We start from the raw sequence: 21,257 nt of genomic DNA on the forward strand, positions 1-21,257 counted from the left end.
GCTGAGCTCAAAGACCTGCACAGGTTTCCACAGGTGTCATCAAACTGCTTCACTCTGGGGGGGGGGACTCAGACTGAAGACCATCATCAGACTGAAGACCATCATCAGACTGAAGACCATCATCAGTCTGAAGACCATCATCAGACTGAAGACCATCATCAGACTGAAGACCATCATCAGACTGAAGACCATCATCAGACTGAAGACCATCATCAGACTGAAGACCATCATCAGACTGAAGACCATCATCAGACTGAAAACCATCATCAGTCTGAAGACCATCACTGAGACCCTCCATAGGATGAGCCACAAGGGTTCATATCTCAGGAGGATGTTCACAGAGTGTCCAAGCAGAACAAAGGAAAGTCTGTGTGAGGAGAAGATGCACCAGCAGAAGAGCTGACCGTGGGCTTCAGTGGATTATCAAACAGAGAAGATTCATAAATCTGGCAGATCCAGAAAGAGTGGAATGAAAAACCTCCACATTCAAACGCATCCGGGAGATGTTCTACAACTGTCGGGTTCCTCGGGTCAAACTGCTTCTGAGCCTGAGCAAAAGTAGGAAGCTTCTCAACTTGGCCAAGGAGAAGAAGGACTGGACTGTTGGCCAGTGGTCCAAGGTGAAAGTAAAGTGTGCCTTTCATTCAGGAGTCAAGGTCCAAGGGTTTGGAGGAAGACGAGTGAGGAGCAGAACCCAAGCTGCTGGAGGTCCAGTGTGAAACATCCACAGTCGGTCATGATTTGGGTCAATGTCCAGTGCAGGTGTTGGTAAACTCAGGTTCTTAAATCCACGGTCACCGCATCAGTACCTGAATGTTTTAGAGGACTTCATGATGCTTCTGCTGAGGATCTGTATGGAGATGCAGATTTCATCTTCCAGCAGGACCTGGTCCCTGCTCATACCGCCAGAAACACCAAAACCTGGTTTGATGCCCAGGCCAGTGCTGGACGGGCCGGCCAACTCGCCGGACCCAAAAACAAAGAAGAGCTGAGAGCAAGAAGCTGATGCTTCAATACCACAGGCTGATGCTTCAATACCACAGGCTGATGCTTCAATACCACAGGCTGATGCCTCAATACCACAGGCTGATGCTTCAATACCACAGGCTGATGCCTCAATACCACAGGCTGATGCTTCAATACCACAGGCTGATGCTTCAATACCACAGGCTGATGTTTCAATACCACAGGCTGATGCTTCAATACCACAGGCTGATGCCTCAATACCACAGGCTGATGCTTCAATACCACAGGCTGATGCTTCAATACAACAGGCTGATGCTTCAGTACCACAGGCTGATGCTTCAATACCACAGGCTGATGCTTCAATACCACAGGCTGATGCCTCAATACCACAGGCTGATGTTTCAATACCACAGGCTGATGCTTCAATACCACAGGCTGATGCTTCAATACCACAGGCTGATGCTTCAATACCACAGACTGATGTTTCAATACCACAGGCTGATGCTTCAATACCACAGGCTGATGCTTCAATACCACAGGCTGATGCTTCAATACCACAGGCTGACGCTTCAATACCACAGGCTGATGCTTCAATACCACAGGCTGATGCTTCAATACCACAGGCTGATGCTTCAATACCACAGACTGATGCCTCAATACCACAGGCTGATGCTTCAATACCACAGGCTGATGCTTCAATACCACAGGCTGATGCTTCAATACCACAGGCTGATGCCTCAATACCACAGGCTGATGCTTCAATACCACAGGCTGATGCTTCAATACCACAGGCTGATGCTTCAATACCACAGGCTGATGCTTCAATACCACAGACTGATGCCTCAATACCACAGGCTGATGCTTCAATACCACAGGCTGATGCTTCAATACCACAGGCTGATGCTTCAATACCACAGGCTGATGCTTCAATACCACAGGCTGATGCTTCAATACCACAGGCTGATGCTTCAATACCACAGGCTGATGCTTCAATACCACAGGCTGATGCTTCAATACCACAGGCTGATGCTTCAATACCACAGGCTGATGCCTCAATACCACAGGCTGATGCTTCAATACCACAGACTGATGCCTCAATACCACAGGCTGATGCTTCAATACCACAGGCTGATGCTTCAATACCACAGGCTGATGCTTCAATACCACAGGCTGATGCTTCAATACCACAGGCTGATGCCTCAATACCACAGGCTGATGCTTCAATACCACAGGCTGATGCTTCAATACCACAGACTGATGCTTCAATACCACAGACTGATGCTTCAATACCACAGGCTGATGCTTCAATACCACAGGCTGATGCTTCAATACCACAGGCTGATGCTTCAATACCACAGACTGATGCTTCAATACCACAGGCTGATGCTTCAATACCACAGGCTGATGCTTCAATACCACAGGCTGATGCTTCAATACCACAGGCTGATGCTTCAATACCACAGGCTGATGCTTCAATACCACAGGCTGATGCCTCAATACCACAGGCTGATGCCTCAATGTCACTGAGAAAACTGAGAAGTAAATGGTGATTTCTTCAGACAATTCTAATTTGGGGGAATCCTGTTTTTGTAAACTTGTCCATGATATTCACATTTTTTGGAAAAGGTCTGTATTGTATCATCGTGACCCACAAACATGAAACTGGTTTTAATCCAGTAAAATCCCTCTAGTGTTTGGTCGTGGTTTTCACCGTAGAGAAACTTAAGCCGTCGACTGGACTGGGTTAGTTTGAGTCGATGTTTTCTCGCGTCTAAAGCGCTGCCCGTGTTTGTTTCTGTGTCTGAAGCCACTCTGAGGAAGAAGAAAAGTGGTAAGTTATTTTCCGGCTCGTCACCGTCACTGTCACGTCCCCATCCTCCAAAACCAGGCCGTCTGTGCGGTGTGTTCGAGTCCTGCATGAGCGTGGGAACAAACCACGCCGTCTGTGCGGTGTGTTCGAGTCCTGCATGAGCGTGGGAACAAACCACGCCGTCTGTGCGGTGTGTTCGAGTCCTGCATGAGCGTGGGAACAAACCACGCCGTCTGTGCGGTGTGTTCGAGTCCTGCATGAGCGTGGGAACAAACCACGCCGCCTGTGCGGTGTGTTCGAGTCCTGCATGAGCGTGGGAAATAACCACGGTGTGTTCGAGTCCTGCATGAGCGTGGGAACAAACCACGCCGTCTGTGCGGTGTGTTCGAGTCCTGCATGAGCGTGGGAAATAACCACGCTGTGTTCGAGTCCTGCATAAGCGTGGGAAATAACCACGGTGTGTTCGAGTCCTGCATGAGCGTGGGAAATGTGGAATGTTGTCTGTGACAGATGTCGGTGAATAATGTTTTCAATTCCTGTCGCGGATTTTCAAAACCTTTAGTTTGTAAAGTTTAACCTCTGAACCGTCGTCTGGACCGAGCACTTTCTCCAGTTTACTCTAATGTAAAAGCTGCTTGAAAAAAAGTCAAAATAGAGACTAAAAGTTATTAACAAAACAAAAAATCTATATAAACAAAACGAAAAACAAACAAAAAATCAACAAAACAAAAAATCAGCAAAACAAAAATTCAACAAAAACAAAAAGAATGCAAAAAATCTCAAATAATCAACAAAAACAAAACAAACATTCTGCAAAAATCAACAAAAATTCAACAAAAGCGAAAAAATCAACAAACAAAAATCTGTATAAACAAAACAAAAAAATCAACAAAAACAAAACCAAAAAAATCTGTGTAAACAATCCGTGTACCTTTCGATCATTAGTTATTCCGTTTCAAAATAAAATCAGAAAAACAACATTTCCATTTGTTTTTTTGTTTTTTTCCCTTTCTAAACTTGAATTAGAAAAAGAAATCTTGTATACGTCAATGTCAATGTGTTTGTTTTGGTTCTAGTTGTTTTAAATTCCCTCCAAAATTATGACGTTACTATTATTTCGTTTTATTATTGTTTGCGACACCGGAAGTGAGGAGAGACCTCAGCTCAGAGCCGCTCCTACACTTGTTTGGAAAGTTTTATGCATATACTTTTTTAAAAATTGGGCAACACATGCAGAGATCAGAGATGCTTTATACCACGGAGGGAAGGGTTGCTCAGAAATATCCGTGAGGAGATTCTGCTTGGAAAACAACCTTAAAAAGCTGGGCAGACACTGTGCGTCTCCATACCCGTCGCTATGGGCGGGCCATAGAGGGCCGTGCCCGTCCCCCAAGATGCTTGTGCCCCCCCCAGACACAGATGTGGTGTCGTCTACGTGATACGCAGGTATACGCCGTATAACCACGAGAAGCCACGGAAAATTGGGCAAAGATAGGCTACGTATCACTCATTAGCGCAGTGTTACTTTTGCGCTTTCTGCCTGATTAGACCAGCCCAAACTCCACAACAAGTAACTATTTCCTCCCCTGACACCGAGAGAGAGGACCGGCGGCATTTCATTCCTCTCTCTCTTTCTCTGGCACGGTTCCCTCTAAGCTGCGCTCGTGCGCAATTGCGCACGGCTCCCGTGTTGTCTGGGCACAAAATAAAACATAGCTGATATGATAGAGGAGCATTAACGATCATCCTCCGCTCTGAGAGTCCACGATGTCGCCTCTTTATGCTCATTTCCCGTCCGGCTCGTGAGAGGCAAAGGCAGTGACAGGTGCTCGTGTGTGTTTTACTACAAAGCGCTGAAGTCTGACGAAAAGAGCCCGCGTTCCAAGTGTGCGTTTTACACTCAGACACTGGAGCTTCAGTGAAGGCTGAGAGAGACTGAAAAGTGGACGCGGCCACAGCACTGACCGAGCCATATTCATATGTATTTAATAGTAAATGTGCCCCCCGTGGATTTCATTTGCCCCCCTTAAGACTGACGTCTGGCGACGGGACTGTGCGTTTCTGTCATGCAGTGGACAGGGGCTACGAGCCACGAATAGCTGCTCACGACGAACTTACGAGTGAAAATCGCACGGTCGCAAGGTTTTCAAACATGTTTGATATTGTTTGCGAGTCGTGCGGTCCTGGCCCTGTGGCAGCGACACTGAAGCCGGCGGAAAGCAGCGCGAACACGGGGAAATGCTGCAGACGCCAGGAGGAGAGGACACGCGTTATTATATATTTTTTTATTCCTCTTCGTCGCTTTAGTTGTGCATGATTACTTTGCAAAACAAAAGTCACTGCTGAAGTGGGGGGGACGGAGAGAGGAGTGGCAGAGGGACAGTTTGGGAATGCACGACGGGAAAGGGTTTTAGAGCGCGGCTCTGGGGAAACAGAGAGAGAGAGAGAGAGAGAGAGAGCTCCCGAACGCTCCCGGCACCAGCTCTCCCGGGCATGGGAGAGAAAAAGGCGCGTGGAGTCCGTGAGTGAGGCGGCTAGAGGAGCCCCGACACTCACATCTTCCACCTGTTCGCTCAGCTCCGCTCTCGGCCGCCTCCGAAGCGGCATCACCGCCCACTGCCTCCTCTTCCGCCCCGGTCACCTCAGCTGCTGCTGCTCCACGAGGAGCTCAAAGTGAGCAGCAACGAGTTTGAGAAATAAAAGTCCTAATGACATAATAAACAACGGTGACAGAGGAGATCGCGTTGAAGCTCGACCTCTTTTGCTTAAGTTTGTTTTTGTTTCCCTCTTGCGCGAGGGCGAGAGAGGCAGAGACAAAGTTACTCATCATTTCCAGTAGCAAATCAAACCGAAGCAGATGTGAACAAAATAACGGAGGTTGTTTTAGCAGAGTTTGTTTCCACTGCAGAGCAAAGAAATGGGTCAATATTTTATTTAGAATTTTTTTGCCTTTCCAATTTAATTTAGAAAATGGAAATACAATAAAACAACCACATAATTAGTTTTTCTGATTTTATTTTGAAACGGAATAACTAATGATCGAAAGGTACACGGATTGTAAGCAAAGCAAAAATATCAACAATTTTTTTTTAAATTAACAAAAACAAAAAATCTGCAAAAATCAACAGAAAAATGAACCAAAATGAAACAAAAAGTGTCGACAATGTAAGGAAAAATGTTAGATCAGTCTTATCGGTCTTAGCTTTCAAATGAGATGTTCCTCTGGTCTACAGGCCGTAAGCTCCAGTCAAGAAGCTTTTAAATTTGGGTAAAACTGAACTGGAGAAAATGTGCTCGGGTTAAGAGCTTAGACTAAATTAAGAATGTGCTGCGCGATGGCCTAGGGGTTTGGTGTTTCCCCAGATGCCGTCATGTGACCTCAGTCCATCTGTGCTGAGAGAAGACGCTGGACTTTGAGACAATTTTTGTTTCACGGGGATAAATCCAGCTGTTACAGAGAGATGAAGTCCCGTTACCGTAGTTACCACAGCTGGATCCTGAGCTGAGGTTAAACTGAAGTGTTTACGAAGTGACCGGTCGCTGGTGTTTGGAGCTGCTCTGGACAAAACCAGATACATCACCAAAAATCAGTTTGAGATGAAAATGGAACAAACTTGAAAACCAAATGGACTTTTACAAAACATTATTTTTGTTTTGAAATGACGAAGAAACGATGTGTTTGTTTTTGGTGATCAGATGTTTCATTTTAGGACTAGACCGCATTTTATATTCAGTCCCTTAATTCAACTGTGACGTATAACAAAAACTGGCCCAAAGTTCAGAGTCTTCTCTGTCAGAACAAATTAACAGAAGGATCTGAAACTTTTTCAAACCAAATGAAAGTCGGAAAGAGCCTCAAAAGTTTATGTTTGAATCTGCAAATAACAAAGCAACATGTTTGTAAAAAATAGAAGGACATTTGACATGATATCTCTGTATACCGGAAACCCAGATTATTATGGTTTAAACAAAAGAGACTTTTTTAATGTTTTAGTCGATATCAGACTGATCTATATATCTATAACTATATCTATCAGATTTTTCATTTATTAAGACAGGTGCTAAACATGACTTTTATTTGTGCTTGATGTTGCTGTACCACAGTATTAGAGCACTAATCAGCCATGTTTTAATTTAGCTTCAGTTTTTGAATGAAAATGTCTTTTAATTTAATTCTAAATCTTCTTTTCTTCTTCAAACTTCTTTCAAACTTTTCAAATAACATTTTGACAAGTTTTAGTTGAGGAAAATATCTGGATATTTCAGAAACAGTTTTAGTTACATTTAAAAAAAATTTTTTTTTATCTATTTGACTAAAATTATGACACTGGAGCCAGTCTTTTGTCTCTGGGTTAAAATTATCTTAATGTATATGCGTAGTAGCTAGTCAGATACAATCACTGAGGGGCTCATTTACAAGCGTTGGTCATGGGCTAAAGGGCGTCAGCAGGAGAGTCATTTAAACCTGTTTTACTCCACCTCATGTTTGGACCTAAAGCTGGACCCGCGCAGCGTCCAGAGCGGAATCACAAAGAGCTGTGGATACATGAGACTGCACTTAGAGACTAGTTAGAGACTAGTTAGAGACTAGTTGGAGACTAGTTAGAGACTGGAGTTGCAGCTGGTCACAGAGACGTCCCCTGGAGATAAGGCGAGTCTCCTGGTAGCCTCGGAGAAAACAAACAGGTTCGATTTCAGTGGAGACTCCACGTGGAGACTTGGAAAAGTGAGACCCTGTGAGACGTTTCTGTGACGTCGGATACCAAGGAGATCTCAAATAATATACTGTAATATCTGGAATCGCCCATATATGGTCATGTTTGAAGCAGTTGAAGGAGAGAAACATTTAAACTTTCTATAATTTCTCCAGAACTACTTGAACAAATGATGAATTATGAATATTGTTTTCTCTCCAATAAAGATACAAAGACATGGAGAGGAGAAGAAGGGTTGAACAGACCATAATTAGATAAATAACGGAGCTACATGCTAACGCTAGCTACGACTGCCCGTTTATTTGCTTTTACTGAACAATCTGCTGAAAAATCATCCATTTGGACCCGAGTTAGACTTGACTTTATGTACTTGTATGTAACAACACAACTACACGTGGAGACTCGAACCTGTTGTTTTCACCGAGACTACCTGGAGACTCGCCTCATCTCCAGGGGACGTTTCAGGGACGTCTCTGTGACCAGCGGCGACTCGAGTCTCCAACGCTGCATGCGTGCAGTCACACAGCAGCCTCCGCAACTCCCTCCGCTGAGATCGGCCTTTTAGACGAACACTTTATAACGAAAAGACAAGAATCCAAAAGCGTGTTATTCCGCGACAGTTGAAGGATCCGCGACTGGAGCCAAAGGATCTTTGTATTTCTGTATTTCCTGTTTGTGACGAGAGACTCCTCAGTCCGGGACATTCACCCTTTGAGCTGAGTTTAACCTCTGAACTCCCGCCTGAACCGAGAGGATCTTTTTCCTCACGTCATCACTTTTTTTTTCTCCATCATTTTTTTGTTGGGTATTCAACTCATTTTTGTCACATTTTTGTTATTTTTTCGTCATTTTTTAATCAAATTTTTGCCATTTTTTGGTCACATTTTTGTCATTTTTTGGTCAAATTTTTATCACATTTTTGTCACATTTTTGTCACATTTTTGGCGCGATTTTCTCATTTTTTCGTCAATTTCTTGTGGCATTTTTGTGACATTTTTGCCACTTTTTCATCAATTTTTTGTCACTTTTTTGTCAATGTTTTCTCACTTTTTTGCCACATTTCCATATTTTTTCCATATTTTTTTTCCCCTCAGCTTTTTTCCAGAAGCTTTTGGATTGGGGTAAAGCCAAACTGGAGAAAATGTGCTCGGTTCAGGTGGGAGTTAAGGGGTTAAACCATAGAACTGTTTTCCAACTGGCTTTAACTCTCTTGGAAAACACAGACATTTCTCTAAAGCTGAAATTGGGCTTTTATTTTGCTGAAAAGAAGGAGGTGAGTTCCTGTGCTGGGACTGAGCCGTCCCCCGTCAGAAGCGGAGCGCCCCCTTGTGTTCGTTCTGTGCTGTGTTTTTGGTGATTTCTCGCCTCTCTCCGTCCCCTCGAGGGCAGATCCGCAGAAGAAGAGGATTGTGTTCCACGTGACCCTAAGTAACGGACTCTCCTGCCTCCGTCTGCATGGAGCACTGGGAGATGACTTTAGCATGTGGCCCCTGAAAGAGGCGGGCCCCACCTGCAGCCCCCGCCTCATGGAGGACGGGTCCGGCCTGCCAAGTCTGCGCTACCACAGGCCGCAACATACAACATACAACATGCAACATGCAACACATTACATACCACAACATACAACACATTACATACTACAACATACAACACATTACATGACTTTAGCATGTGGCCCCTGAAAGAGGCGGGCCCCACCTGCAGCCCCGCCTCATGGAGGACGGGTCCGACCTGCCAAGTCTGCGCTACTACAGGCCGCAACATACAACATACAACATACAACACATTACATACTACAACATACAACACATTACATGACTTTAGCATGTGGCCCCTGAAAGAGGCGGGCCCCACCTGCAGCCCCCGCCTCATGGAGGACGGGTCCGGCCTGCCAAGTCTGCGCTACGACAGGCCGCAACATACAACATACAACATACAACACATTACATACTACAACATACAACACATGATATACTATAACATACAACATACAACACATTACATACTACAACATACAACACATTACATACTACAACATACAACATACAACACATTACATACTACAACATACAACACATTACATACTACAACATACAACATACAACACATTACATACTACAACATACAACACATTACATACTACAACATACAATATACAACACATTACATACTACAACATACAATATACAACACATTACATACTATAACATACAACATACAACACATTACATACAACACATTACATACAACACATTACATACAACACATTACATACTACAACATACAACATACAACACATTACATACTACAACATACAACACATTACATACTACAACATACAATATACAACACATTACATACTATAACATACAACATACAACACATTACATACAACACATTACATACAACACATTACATACTACACATTACATACTACAACATACAACACACAACACATGATATACTATAACATACAACATACAACATACAACATGCAACACATTACATACTACAACATGCAACACATTACATACTAATACATACAACACATTACATACTATAACATACAACACATGATATACTATAATATACAACATGCAACACATTACATACTATAACATACAACACATTACATACTATAACATACAACACATTACATACTATAACATACAACACATGATATACTATAATATACAACATGCAACACATTACATACTACAACATACAACACACAACACATGATATACTATAACATACAACATACAACATACAACATGCAACACATTACATACTATAACATATAACATACAACACATGATATAATATAATATACAATATACAACACATTACATACTATAACATACAACATACAACACATTACATACTATAAGCGGTATCAGCTGTAATCTAATTTGTTTACATGTTAAGTAGCCATGTGAGCTCCTGATTTGTTTGACTAAATTCTACCAAAGTTCTGACTCGTTAGCTGCATTAGAGCTAGCCGCTTTAGCAGCCGCGTTAGCATTAGCCGCGTTAGTGTTAGCTGCATTAGAACTAGCCACATTACCTACTGCATTAGAACCAGCCCTGTTAGTAGCCGCATTAGCATTAGCCATGTGAGTCTTAGCTGCATTAGAACTACCCACGCTAGCATTAGCTGAGTTAACGTTAGCTGAGTTAGAATTAGCCAAGTTAGCATTAGCAAAGTTGACATTAGTCGCGTTAGCATTAGCAAAGTTAACATTAGTCGCATTAGCTGCATTAGAACTAGCCGCATTAGCATCAGCCGAGTTAGCATTAGCCACTTTAGCATTAGCCGCATTAGAACTAGCCGTGTTAACATCAGCCGAGTTAGCATTAGCAAAGTTAACATTAGTCGCATTAGCTGCATTAGAACTAGCCGCATTAGCATCAGCCGAGTTAGCATTAGCCACTTTAGCATTAGCCGCGTTAGCATTAGCCGCATTAGAACTAGCCGTGTTAACATCAGCCGAGTTAGCATTAGCAAAGTTAACATTAGTCACATTAGCTGCATTAGAACTAGCCGCATTAGCATCAGCCGAGTTACCATTAGCCACTTTAGCATTAGCCGCGTTAGCATTAGCCGCATTAGAACTAGCCGCATTAGCATCAGCCGAGTTTGCATTAGCAACTTTAGCATTAGCCGCGTTAGCATTAGCCGCATTAGAACAAGCCGTGTTAACATCAGCCGAGTTAGCATTAGCCGCGTTAGCATTAGCCGCACTAGAACTAGCCGCATTAGCCGCGTTAGCATTAGCCGCACTAGAACTAGCCGCATTAGCCGCGTTAGCATTAGCAGCATTAGCCGCATTAGCATTAGCCGCACTAGAACTAGCCGCATTAGCCGCGTTAGCATTAGCCGCATTAGAACTAGCCGTGTTAACATCAGCCGAGTTAGCATTAGCCGCGTTAGCATTAGCAGCATTAGCATTAGCCGCGTTAGCATTAGCCGCACTAGAACTAGCCGCATTAGCCGGGTTAGCACTAGTCACGCATGTGTCTCTCCAGGCTGCACACGAGCGACAGGAGCCACATTAGTTCAAAGCTTCAGTTACAAACACGGCTGTTCAGGTCCTTCTAGATCACGCCGCATGTTTAGTACGAGCCGGTGCTGAGATCATCTACTCGTGTGAGACAGTGGAATCGGCTCTGAGCGCAGGAAAACACGGCAAAGCAACTTGAGCTATAGCACGCATTTAGAGATCTAATTTAATTATAGCAACGAAGATCGATGAAAGAGTTGGATGTGCAGCGGCTCGAGGAGACGAGTGAAAACATCTGCGAGCTTTCTTAAAGGAGTCGTAGTATTCGCAGTAACCGTAGTGACAGACTTGGCAGACTCATTCATTACATTACATCAATACCCGGCGCCCCCTGGTGGATCCCGCTGCATCGGCTGTTTTCACGTTAAAACTCCTCCCAAACGAAGCTAACCTGCACGGCTTCAGGCTGAACTCATCTCACCGCTGCCCCCTGCTGTCCGCCCCCCCCATCTGACTGTCACAGAGCATCTCCCCCCCGCGGCGCCCCCTGCTGGTGCTCACGCCGCTCTCTTCCTCTCGCTGTTTCTGCAGATAAGCTGGACGAGATGACGCACGCGCAGAAGACGTCGCCGCTCGACACCAAGATCGCCACCATCAAGCCCCGCCCCACCAGCCGCTGCCTGGTGACGGCCGGCGACATGAACGTGAGTCTCCTCCCCCTTTGGGACAGCATCAGAGGAGGCCCTTTGGTACAGTATCAGAGGAGGCCCTTTGGTACAGTATCAGAGGAGGTTTAAAGGCCCTTTGGTACAGTATCAGAGGAGGCCCTTTGGTACAGTATCAGAGGAGGCCCTTTGGTACAGTATCAGAGGAGGGTTAAAGGCCCTTTGGTACAGTATCAGAGGAGGGTTAAAGGCCCTTTGGTACAGTATCAGAGGAGGGTTAAAGGCCCTTTGGTACAGTATCAGAGGAGGGTTAAAGGCCCTTTGGTACAGTATCAGAGGAGGGTTAAAGGCCCTTTGGTACAGTATCAGAGGAGGCCCTTTGGTACAGTATCAGAGGAGGGTTAAAGGCCCTTTGGTACAGTATCAGAGGAGGGTTAAAGGCCCTTTGGTACAGTATCAGAGGAGGGTTAAAGGCCCTTTGGTACAGTATCAGAGGAGGGTTAAAGGCCCTTTGGTACAGTATCAGAGGAGGGTTAAAGGCCCTTTGGTACAGTATCAGAGGAGGCCCTTTGGTACAGTATCAGAGGAGGGTTAAAGGCCCTTTGGTACAGTATCAGAGGAGGGTTAAAGGCCCTTTGGTACAGTATCAGAGGAGGGTTAAAGGCCCTTTGGTACAGTATCAGAGGAGGCCCTTTGGTACAGTATCAGAGGAGGCCCTTTGGTACAGTATCAGAGGAGGCCCTTTGGTACAGTATCAGAGGAGGCCCTTTGGTACAGTATCAGAGGAGGTTTAAAGGCCCTTTGGTACAGTATCAGAGGAGGTTGAAGGCCCTTTGGTACAGTATCAGAGGAGGCCCTTTGGTACAGTATCAGAGGAGGCCCTTTGGTACAGTATCAGAGGAGGTTTAAAGGCCCTTTGGTACAGTATCAGAGGAGGCCCTTTGGTACAGTATCTGAGGAGGGTTAAAGGCCCTTTGGTACAGTATCAGAGGAGGCCCTTTGGTACAGTATCAGAGGAGGTTTAAAGGCCCTTTGGTACAGTATCAGAGGAGGCCCTTTGGTACAGTATCAGAGGAGGCCCTTTGGTACAGTATCTGAGGAGGCCCTTTGGTACAGTATCAGAGGAGGCCCTTTGGTACAGTATCTGAGGAGGGTTAAAGGCCCTTTGGTACAGTATCAGAGGAGGCCCTTTGGTACAGTATCAGAGGAGGTTTAAAGGCCCTTTGGTACAGTATCAGAGGAGGGTTAAAGGCCCTCCTCTGGATGCTGCGCTCGTCGTAACCCGCTGCGTCTCTCTCTGTTGCAGTCGTTGTACCACGATCGACAGGGCGTGGCAGTGGTGCCCCCTACAGTCCCGGGGGCCTTCCTGGGGCTGCCCGAGAAGAGCACCATGAAGAAGCAGAAGTCCATCGGTGAGAGTCTGACCCGTGTCTTTGGTTCTTCTGTCATCTAGCGTCTCAAAGCTGCTAACCCTGTAGTTTAAACCTCCGACGTGGGGCAGGAAGGGGAAGGTTAAAGGACTGGAGGGGGAGAGTTCAGTTGATGGAGTTCAGTGAGAGCCTCTTGGGTTGTTTTTTTAAATGGCCTCATTGGTTTGAAGTTTTGTAAAATGAACGATTAGTCGATATTTCTTCTTCATGGTCAGGCAGAACTCTCCTCGCTGAAACCCGTAAGTGAAGGCGCTGACCTCTGACCTTCTCTTTGTTTCCAGAGGACGAGAAGCTGGGTTTCCTCACGCCGCCGCTGCTGAAGTTCTCCCGGAGTTTATCGATGCCGGACACGTCGGAGGACATCCCGCCGCCGCCCGCCATCTCCCCGCCTTCGCCGCCGGGATATAACTCCGGGCCGGCCTCGCGGAGCTACGCCATGGCGCGGGCGCAGAACTCCAACGCCGTCACCACCATCAGCCGCGACGTGGGCACGCTGCGGCGCGGGTACTTCCGGCAGAGCTCGGAGCAGTTCGAGAGCACCAGGACGCGGGGGCGAGCGCCGGTGCCCGAGAACCCGTACTCCGAGGTCGGGAACAAGACGCTGTACATCCCGGCCAAGCCCGCGCGGAGGAAGGGCATGTTAGTGAAGCAGTCCAACGTAGAGGACAGCCCCGAGAAGACGTGCCACGCCCCGCCCAGCCCCTCCGTCTCCACGCCGACCACCCCCGTGGAGCGCACGTGCTCGTCCATCCCCATCCCCACCATCATCATCAAAGAGCCGTCCACCAGCAGCAGCGGGAAGAGCAGTCAGGGCAGCAGCATGGAGATCGAGCCCACCACGCCCGAGCACCCGCCGGCCCACAGCGGCGGGCTGCGGCCGGACGACTCGGGCGCTAACCCCTTCGCCGCCGCCATCGCGGGCGCCGTGCGGGACCGGGCCAAACGGCTCCAGGCCAAAAAGAACTCCATCGCCTTCCAGTCCATCGACATCGGCGACGACGACCTGCCGCCCACGCCGCGCCTTCGCCAGTCCAAGTCCATCGACGAGGGCATGTTCAGCAGCGACGAGCGGCTGCGGCGGATCCTGGCGCCGTCTAACGCGGGGCAGGCGGTGGGCAGCGGGAACATGACGGACTTTAACTCGCCGGAGCCCACGGTGGTACGAGAGCCGCTGTCCACCCGGACCGGGCAGTGTCCCAACTTCGACAGCCCCACCAGCCTCCCAGTGTCGCCCAAGAGCCACTACCGCGTCAACGGAACCTACCTCCACCCCGTCACGGGCAAACCGCTCGACCCCAACTCGCCCTTAGCTTTAGCGCTCGCCGCGCGAGACCGCGCCATGAAGGAGCAGCAGAACCACCCGCAGAATCAGCCACAGCCGCCTCAGGCGCAGCAGACGCCAAAGCACGAGCCGCAGTCGCTGCCGCCGCTGCAGCACAAGCCCGACCTCAACCAGCCGCTGTTCATCGACACCAAGCTGCGCTCCGGCATCGAGACCAGCTTCGCCGAGATCTCCTCCACCACCAGGGGGCGGGGCCGCGGCGGGCTGCGGCGGCAGATGACGGAGCAGAAATACGAGACGGACTCGGCGCGGGAGGAGCGGCAGCATCAGGCCGTGGAGGAGCGGAAGAGCGCGCCTCCCGACGTCGCGGAGCCCAAGTCGGCCGGGCTGCTCATGGTGCACACGACCGACGCGGCGAGCGGCGCTCAGGAGGCGGAGGACAGCAACACGCCGTCCGAGCTGAAGGACCCGAGTCAGCTGGAGGCGCAGAACTCTCTGGCGCCGCTGTCCCGCCCGCCGTCCCGCCGCAGGAGCATCGGGCTGGGAGAGTCTGTGGAGGAGCCGGTGAAGCTGCCGTTCAGGATCCCTCCGCCCCCCCTGGCGTCCGTGGACATCGACGAAGACTTTGAGTTTTCTGAACCTTTGCCGCCGCCGCTGGAGTTCGCCAACAGCATCGACATCCCGGAGGATCAGGCGAGCGCCTACGCCGAGATGCTCCAGCAGCAGCGGAGGAACGGAGGGCCTCCTCTGCCGCCGTACCATCACCACGCCCCGCCCTCTCTCGACCATCACCACGCCCCGCCCTCTCTCGACCATCACCACGCCCCGCCCTCTCTCGACCATCACCACGCCCCGCCCTCTCTCGACCATCACCACGCCCCGCCCTCTCTCGACCATCACCACGCCCCGCCCTCTCTCGACCATCACCACGCCCCGCCCTCCGTCACCGAGCACCATAAGAGGATGTCCAACAGCGTGCCGCCCTCGTACCCGCCCTCTGCCAGCGCTCCGCCCTCGTACCCGCCGCCTCCGCCCGAGCCCGAGTCCATGGTCGGGGACTCGGGCATCGAGGAGGTGGACAGTCGCAGCAGCGGAGACCCTCAGCACATGGAGACGACCAGCAACGTGTCCAGCATCTCCACGCTGTCGTCCGAGGGCGGCTTCTGCGACAGCGCCTTAGAGAGTCTCTACGCCGCCGCAGACGGACACGCCTTCTTAGCGGAGCGCCCGCCCGTCCCGCCCAAGCCCAAAGGGAAGTCTGTGATCAACCGGACCTCGCTGTATCACGACGCGCTGATAGAGGAGCCTCCGGAGAGCTACGGCGCTCCTCAGCCGCCCGCAGCCCCGGGGGCGGAGCCTCCACGGACGCCCACTCAGCGCAGCTCTAAGCTGTGGGGGGAGCAGGCGCCCGAGCTGCGCAGCCCGCCCTCAACGCCGGACGCCAAGAACACGGTGATGACGGAGCTGAGCTCCATCCTGCAGCACATGAACCGCCCCAAACCGGACGCCCTGGACTCGCCGCCGGGAGGCCGCGCCTTCGGGACCAGGTGAGCTCCATCACACGCCCACTTTAACTCAGAGGCCACGCCTTCGGGACCAGGTGAGCTTCATCACACGCCCACTTTAACATAACTCAGAGGCCACGCCCTCAGGACCAGGTGAGCTTCATCACACGCCCACTTTAACATAACTCAGAGGCCACGCCTTCGGGACCAGGTGAGCTTCATCACACGCCCACTTTAACATAACTCAGAGGCCACGCCTTCGGGACCAGGTGAGCTTCATCACACGCCCACTTTAATGTAACTCAGAGGCCACGCCCACTTTAACATAACTCAGAGGCCACGCCCACTTTAACATAACTCAGAGGCCACGCCCACTTTAACATAACTCAGAGGCCACGCCCACTTTAACATAACTCAGAGGCCACGCCCTCAGGACCAGGTGAGCTTCATCACACGCCCACTTTAACGTAACTGAGAGGCCACGCCCACTTTAACATAACTGAGACGCCGCGCCCTCAGGACCAGGTGAGCTTCATCACACGCCCACTTTAACAGAACTGAGAGGCCACGCCCTCAGGACCAGGTGAGCTTCATCACACGCCCACTTTAACAGAACTCAGAGGCCACGCCCTCAGGACCAGGTGAGCTTCATCACACGCCCACTTTAACAGAACTCAGAGGCCACGCCCTCAGGACCAGGTGAGCTTCATCACACGCCCACTTTAACAGAACTCAGAGGCCACGCCCTCAGGACCAGGTGAGCTTCATCACACGCCCACTTTAACATAACTCAGAGGCCACGCCCACTTTAACAGAACTCAGAGGCCACGCCCATCACTGTCCAGGAGCTCCACAGAACATCAGCTGATGAAGCAGAGGCTAAGCTAACGTTTGTGCTGTAGTCAGATCCTACACTTCCACCGTGGGTGCACTTACTTTAGAGTTTTATTTGGGTTTAAGTGAGTGCTTTCAGCTCTGGCTGAAGTTTAGGCGCAGCTGCAGGTTCGTTCCTTCCCTGCGCTCTGACAGTGGAGCAGGAGGAGGAGCAGGAGGAGGAGCAGGAGGAGGAGCAGGAGGAGGAGCAGGAGGAGGAGCAGGAGGAGGAGCAGGAGGAGGAGCAGGAGGAGGATCAGGAGGAGGAGCAGGAGGAGGAGCAGGAGGAGGAGGGACAACCGTGCACGTCGGAGCATCGATGCCTGCTCAAATGAATATCTAACTTCGATGCCACTTTTTCCTTTTATTTTTTATTTTCAATAACCCGATAGAGTAAAAGCTGCAGTTCAGACTCACAAACATGTTCAGGGATCAGTTCTGGACATGTTTTCCTGAAGTCCTTCCGCAGAGTTTCTTTCCTGCGTCTGAAGCAGCGCGCGGTTCATAACCTCCTTCAGAGCGATGGAATCCCGCGCTGCCGAGTGCGACGGCGCTTTGATGGACCGTGCACCTGCCTCATGGATTTTTAACGTCACATCGTCGGAATGAGAGTGAATAAAAAGCTCCATCAAAGATTCAGCGCTCACTGCATTTTACATGAGTCCCATCGTTCGTCAGAGTCAGGCCTGAGGGACTCGCTCTGGGATCTTTACTCCGCAGTCTCCAGTTAAACCACCGGCCCCGTTAAAGGGAAGCATTCAAAATCAATCCTTCAATGTCAATACTGACAACAAACACATTCTACTGGAAATGAATCCAAATTACCAGAGTTCTGGTGTAAAACAAGTTCAGCTGAAGTTCACCATGTTTCTCACAAGTTTCCCGTTTGGTCAAATTCTCTTTCATCTGTTTGATTAAATGTTAAATCTTCTATAGTATTTGAGCATTAAAGCATTAGATTTGACTTAACTCGGCTTGTTTAATGCCTCCGACGTGTCCGGCATCGATAAACTCCGGGAGAACTTCGCGAGCGTCGCGCGTCGGAGGCGAGCGCCGCGCGTCAGCCGGGGTTATTTCTGCAGGAAAGTGCAGGGAAAGTCCTGTAAAATGCAGAGTCGGCTGCAGTGAGACGAGGCTCACCCTGAGACTGTCCCTTAACCCCTTAACTCCCACCTGAACCGGGCACATTTTCTCCAGTTTGGCTTTACCCCAATCCAAAAGCTTCTGGAAGAAAGGTGAGAAAATAGCAACCGAACTGAGACGAAAACAATGATGAAGATGTGACAAAAAAAGTGAGAAAACGTAGACAAAAATTTGACAAAAAAAATATGAAAAAATGTCTAAAATGTCACAAAAATTGACAAAAAGGGACAAAAAAAATGACGAAAAAATGATGTAAAAGTGGCAAAAATGTCACAAAAAATGACGAAAAAATTTACAAAAAATGACAAAAAATTGACACAAAAATGATGAACATGTGACAAAAAGTGACAAAAAATTTACTATTTGACAAAAAAACTACAAAAATGTTTCAAAAATTAGTTGAAAAACCCCCCAAAAATCTGATGAGGAAAAGGATCCATTTAGATGAGTTTTGTAGGTCTTAGCTTTCAAATGAGGCGTTACACTGGCCTACAGGATTTGGGTAAAGCTGAACTGGAGAAAATGCTCTCGGTTCAGGCGGGAGTTAAGAGGTTAATATGAGTCGTAGCTCGTCGTGGGTTGTAGCTCGTAGCACAGTGACTGTTCGTATCAGACGGATCAAATCGTGCGAGACAGAAAAGACCTTCAGTCAGAGACATTTCCTGGACGGTTTCTCTGTTTACTTCGTCCCGGCTTCATGGAGCCTTTAATCCAGAATAACCATTGATGATTTTGTTGTTCCTCAGTTTTCGTTGACGTGTTTATGACAAACTTCTCCAGGAAAGAATTCTTTGAAACGTCAGTAGTTTTGAATGAAATCCTCATGCAGACGAATGTCCAGGTGAAGGTTTATTGTGTTAAATGTGTCTCTGTGCATGACCCGTCAGGAGCAGTGGGCGACGGCCATGTCACCGTCTCCTCCTGTTTCTCTGTCACTGTTTCTTTAGTGAAAGAGGTTTAAAAGTCGTCTGCAGAAAGAGCCGCATCTCCCTCGGCTCTGTCTGCTGTTCACTGCAGTGATGTTCTCGACAGCTCCTTTAACCTCTTAACTCCCACCTGAACCGATCCCATTTTCTCCAGTTTGGCTTTACCCCAATCAAAAAGCTTCTTGGGAAAAAAGCACCAAAACAGCCAGAAAACATGAGAAGAAAACAAGGATGTAAACGCGACAAAAAAGTGACAAAAAAAAAAGTGACAAAAATTCAAAAAAAATTCAACAAAAACTTAACAAAATAGTGACAAAAATTCAAAAAAAAATAATAACAAAAATTCAACAAAAATATGACAAAAATTCAGCAAAAAATGACAAAAATTCAAAAAAAAAGTGACAAAAATTCTACAAAAAAATGACAAAAATTCAACAAAAAAAAGACAAAAATTCAACAAAAAATGACAAAAAATCAACAAAAAAATGACAAAAATTCAACAAAAAAATGACAAAAATTCAACAAAAAAGTGACAAAAATTCAACAAAAAATGACAAAAAATCAACAAAAAAGGGACAAAAATTCAACAAAAAAGGGACAAAAATTCAACAAAAAAGGGACAAAAATTCAACAAAAAAGTGACAAAAATTCAACAAAAAAGGGACAAAAATTCAACAAAAAAGTGACAAAAATTCAACAAAAAAGTGACAAAAATTCAACAAAAAAATGACAAAAATTCAGCAAAAAATGACAAAAATTCAACAAAAATATGACAAAAATTCAGCAAAAAATGACAAAAATTCAACAAAAAAATGACAAAAATTCAACAAAAAATGACAAAAAATCAACAAAAAAGTGACAAAAATTCAACAAAAAAATTACAAAAATTCAACAAAAATGTTACAAAAACTCTAAGCTCTAAACTAAAAAAAAACATAAAAAGGTGACACAACACAGCAACAACGTGAGGAAAAAGATCAGTTTTGTGGGTCTTAGCTTTCAAATGAGGCGTTACACAGACCGATATAATGAACAAAGAGGACAGAAGGCATTTGGTTCAGGCGGGTGGGAAGAGGTTCAGTCCTGCTCATCATCTCATTAACGTGAACTCATAAATCGTCCTGTTTAAGAGCTGTTCTTAGCTCGTCATTGTCACGTCAGGACAAAAAGATCAAAATGATTTCGTTACAGTTTTTCTTCTGACGTGTTTAATGTGAGGCCACGAAGGGAAAAGTTCAGATTCACACGAACAAAAACTCCAGGTCGTTGAGATTTCCTTTGGATGAGTCAAAGTTCAGGGAGAACTCTTTGTTTAGTGAAGAGCAGGGCCTTTAAAGGTTGTAGTTTTGTGTAGGACGGGTCTGGATCAGCAGGTTCACACACTGTGGTTCTGCTTCTGCATGTTCCTCTCTGTTCACTCCTGTAGTTTTGTGTGGGACGGGTCTGGATCAGCAGGTTCACACACTGTGGTTCTGGTTCTCCATGTTCCTCTCTGTTCACTCCTGTAGTTTTGTGTGGGACGGGTCTGGATCAGCAGGTTCACACACTGCGGTTCTGCTTCTGCATGTTCCTCTCTGTTCACTCCTGTGGTTTTGTGTAGGACGGGTCTGGATCAGCAGGTTCACACACTGCGGTTCTGGTTCTGCATGTTCCTCTCTGTTCACTCCTGTAGTTTTGTGTAGGACGGCGGTTCTGCATGTTCCTCTCTGTTCACTCCTGTCTCGTCATTTCATCTTCTCGTCTCCCTCCAGACTGTGTGTCCTCACGCTCAGGTCCATTCTGTGTGGTCTGCTCCACCTCATTCTTCTGCATGTGCCCCGTGTCCTGCAGCCGCACAGGTAGGTCTCACCTCCATCTACACCTCCATCTACACACTCCATCTACACCTACATCTGCACACTCCATCTTCACCTCCATCTACACCTCCATCTACACCTC

At 47.6% G+C, this 21,257-nt stretch overlaps 1 protein-coding gene across 1 annotated transcript in view; it reads left to right on the forward strand.

The window, feature by feature from the left end:
• LOC306982579 (SH3 and multiple ankyrin repeat domains protein 2-like) overlaps nt 1-21,257 on the forward strand; it is a gene marked incomplete at its 5' end in the record, with an annotated part of 69,051 nt that overhangs the window by 34,721 nt on the left and 13,073 nt on the right. Inside the window, 5 exons of the mRNA XM_079583044.1 lie at nt 73-314; nt 8,770-8,919; nt 12,087-12,199; nt 13,467-13,572; nt 13,872-16,419. Coding sequence (XP_079439170.1) covers nt 73-314; nt 8,770-8,919; nt 12,087-12,199; nt 13,467-13,572; nt 13,872-16,419 — 3,159 coding nt within the window. The remainder of the gene's footprint in view (nt 1-72; nt 315-8,769; nt 8,920-12,086; nt 12,200-13,466; nt 13,573-13,871; nt 16,420-21,257) is intronic.

The sequence above is a fragment of the Gobius niger genome, assembly GCF_951799975.1.
Source record: "Gobius niger genome assembly, contig: SCAFFOLD_48, whole genome shotgun sequence".
Lineage (NCBI taxonomy): Eukaryota > Metazoa > Chordata > Actinopteri > Gobiiformes > Gobiidae > Gobius > Gobius niger.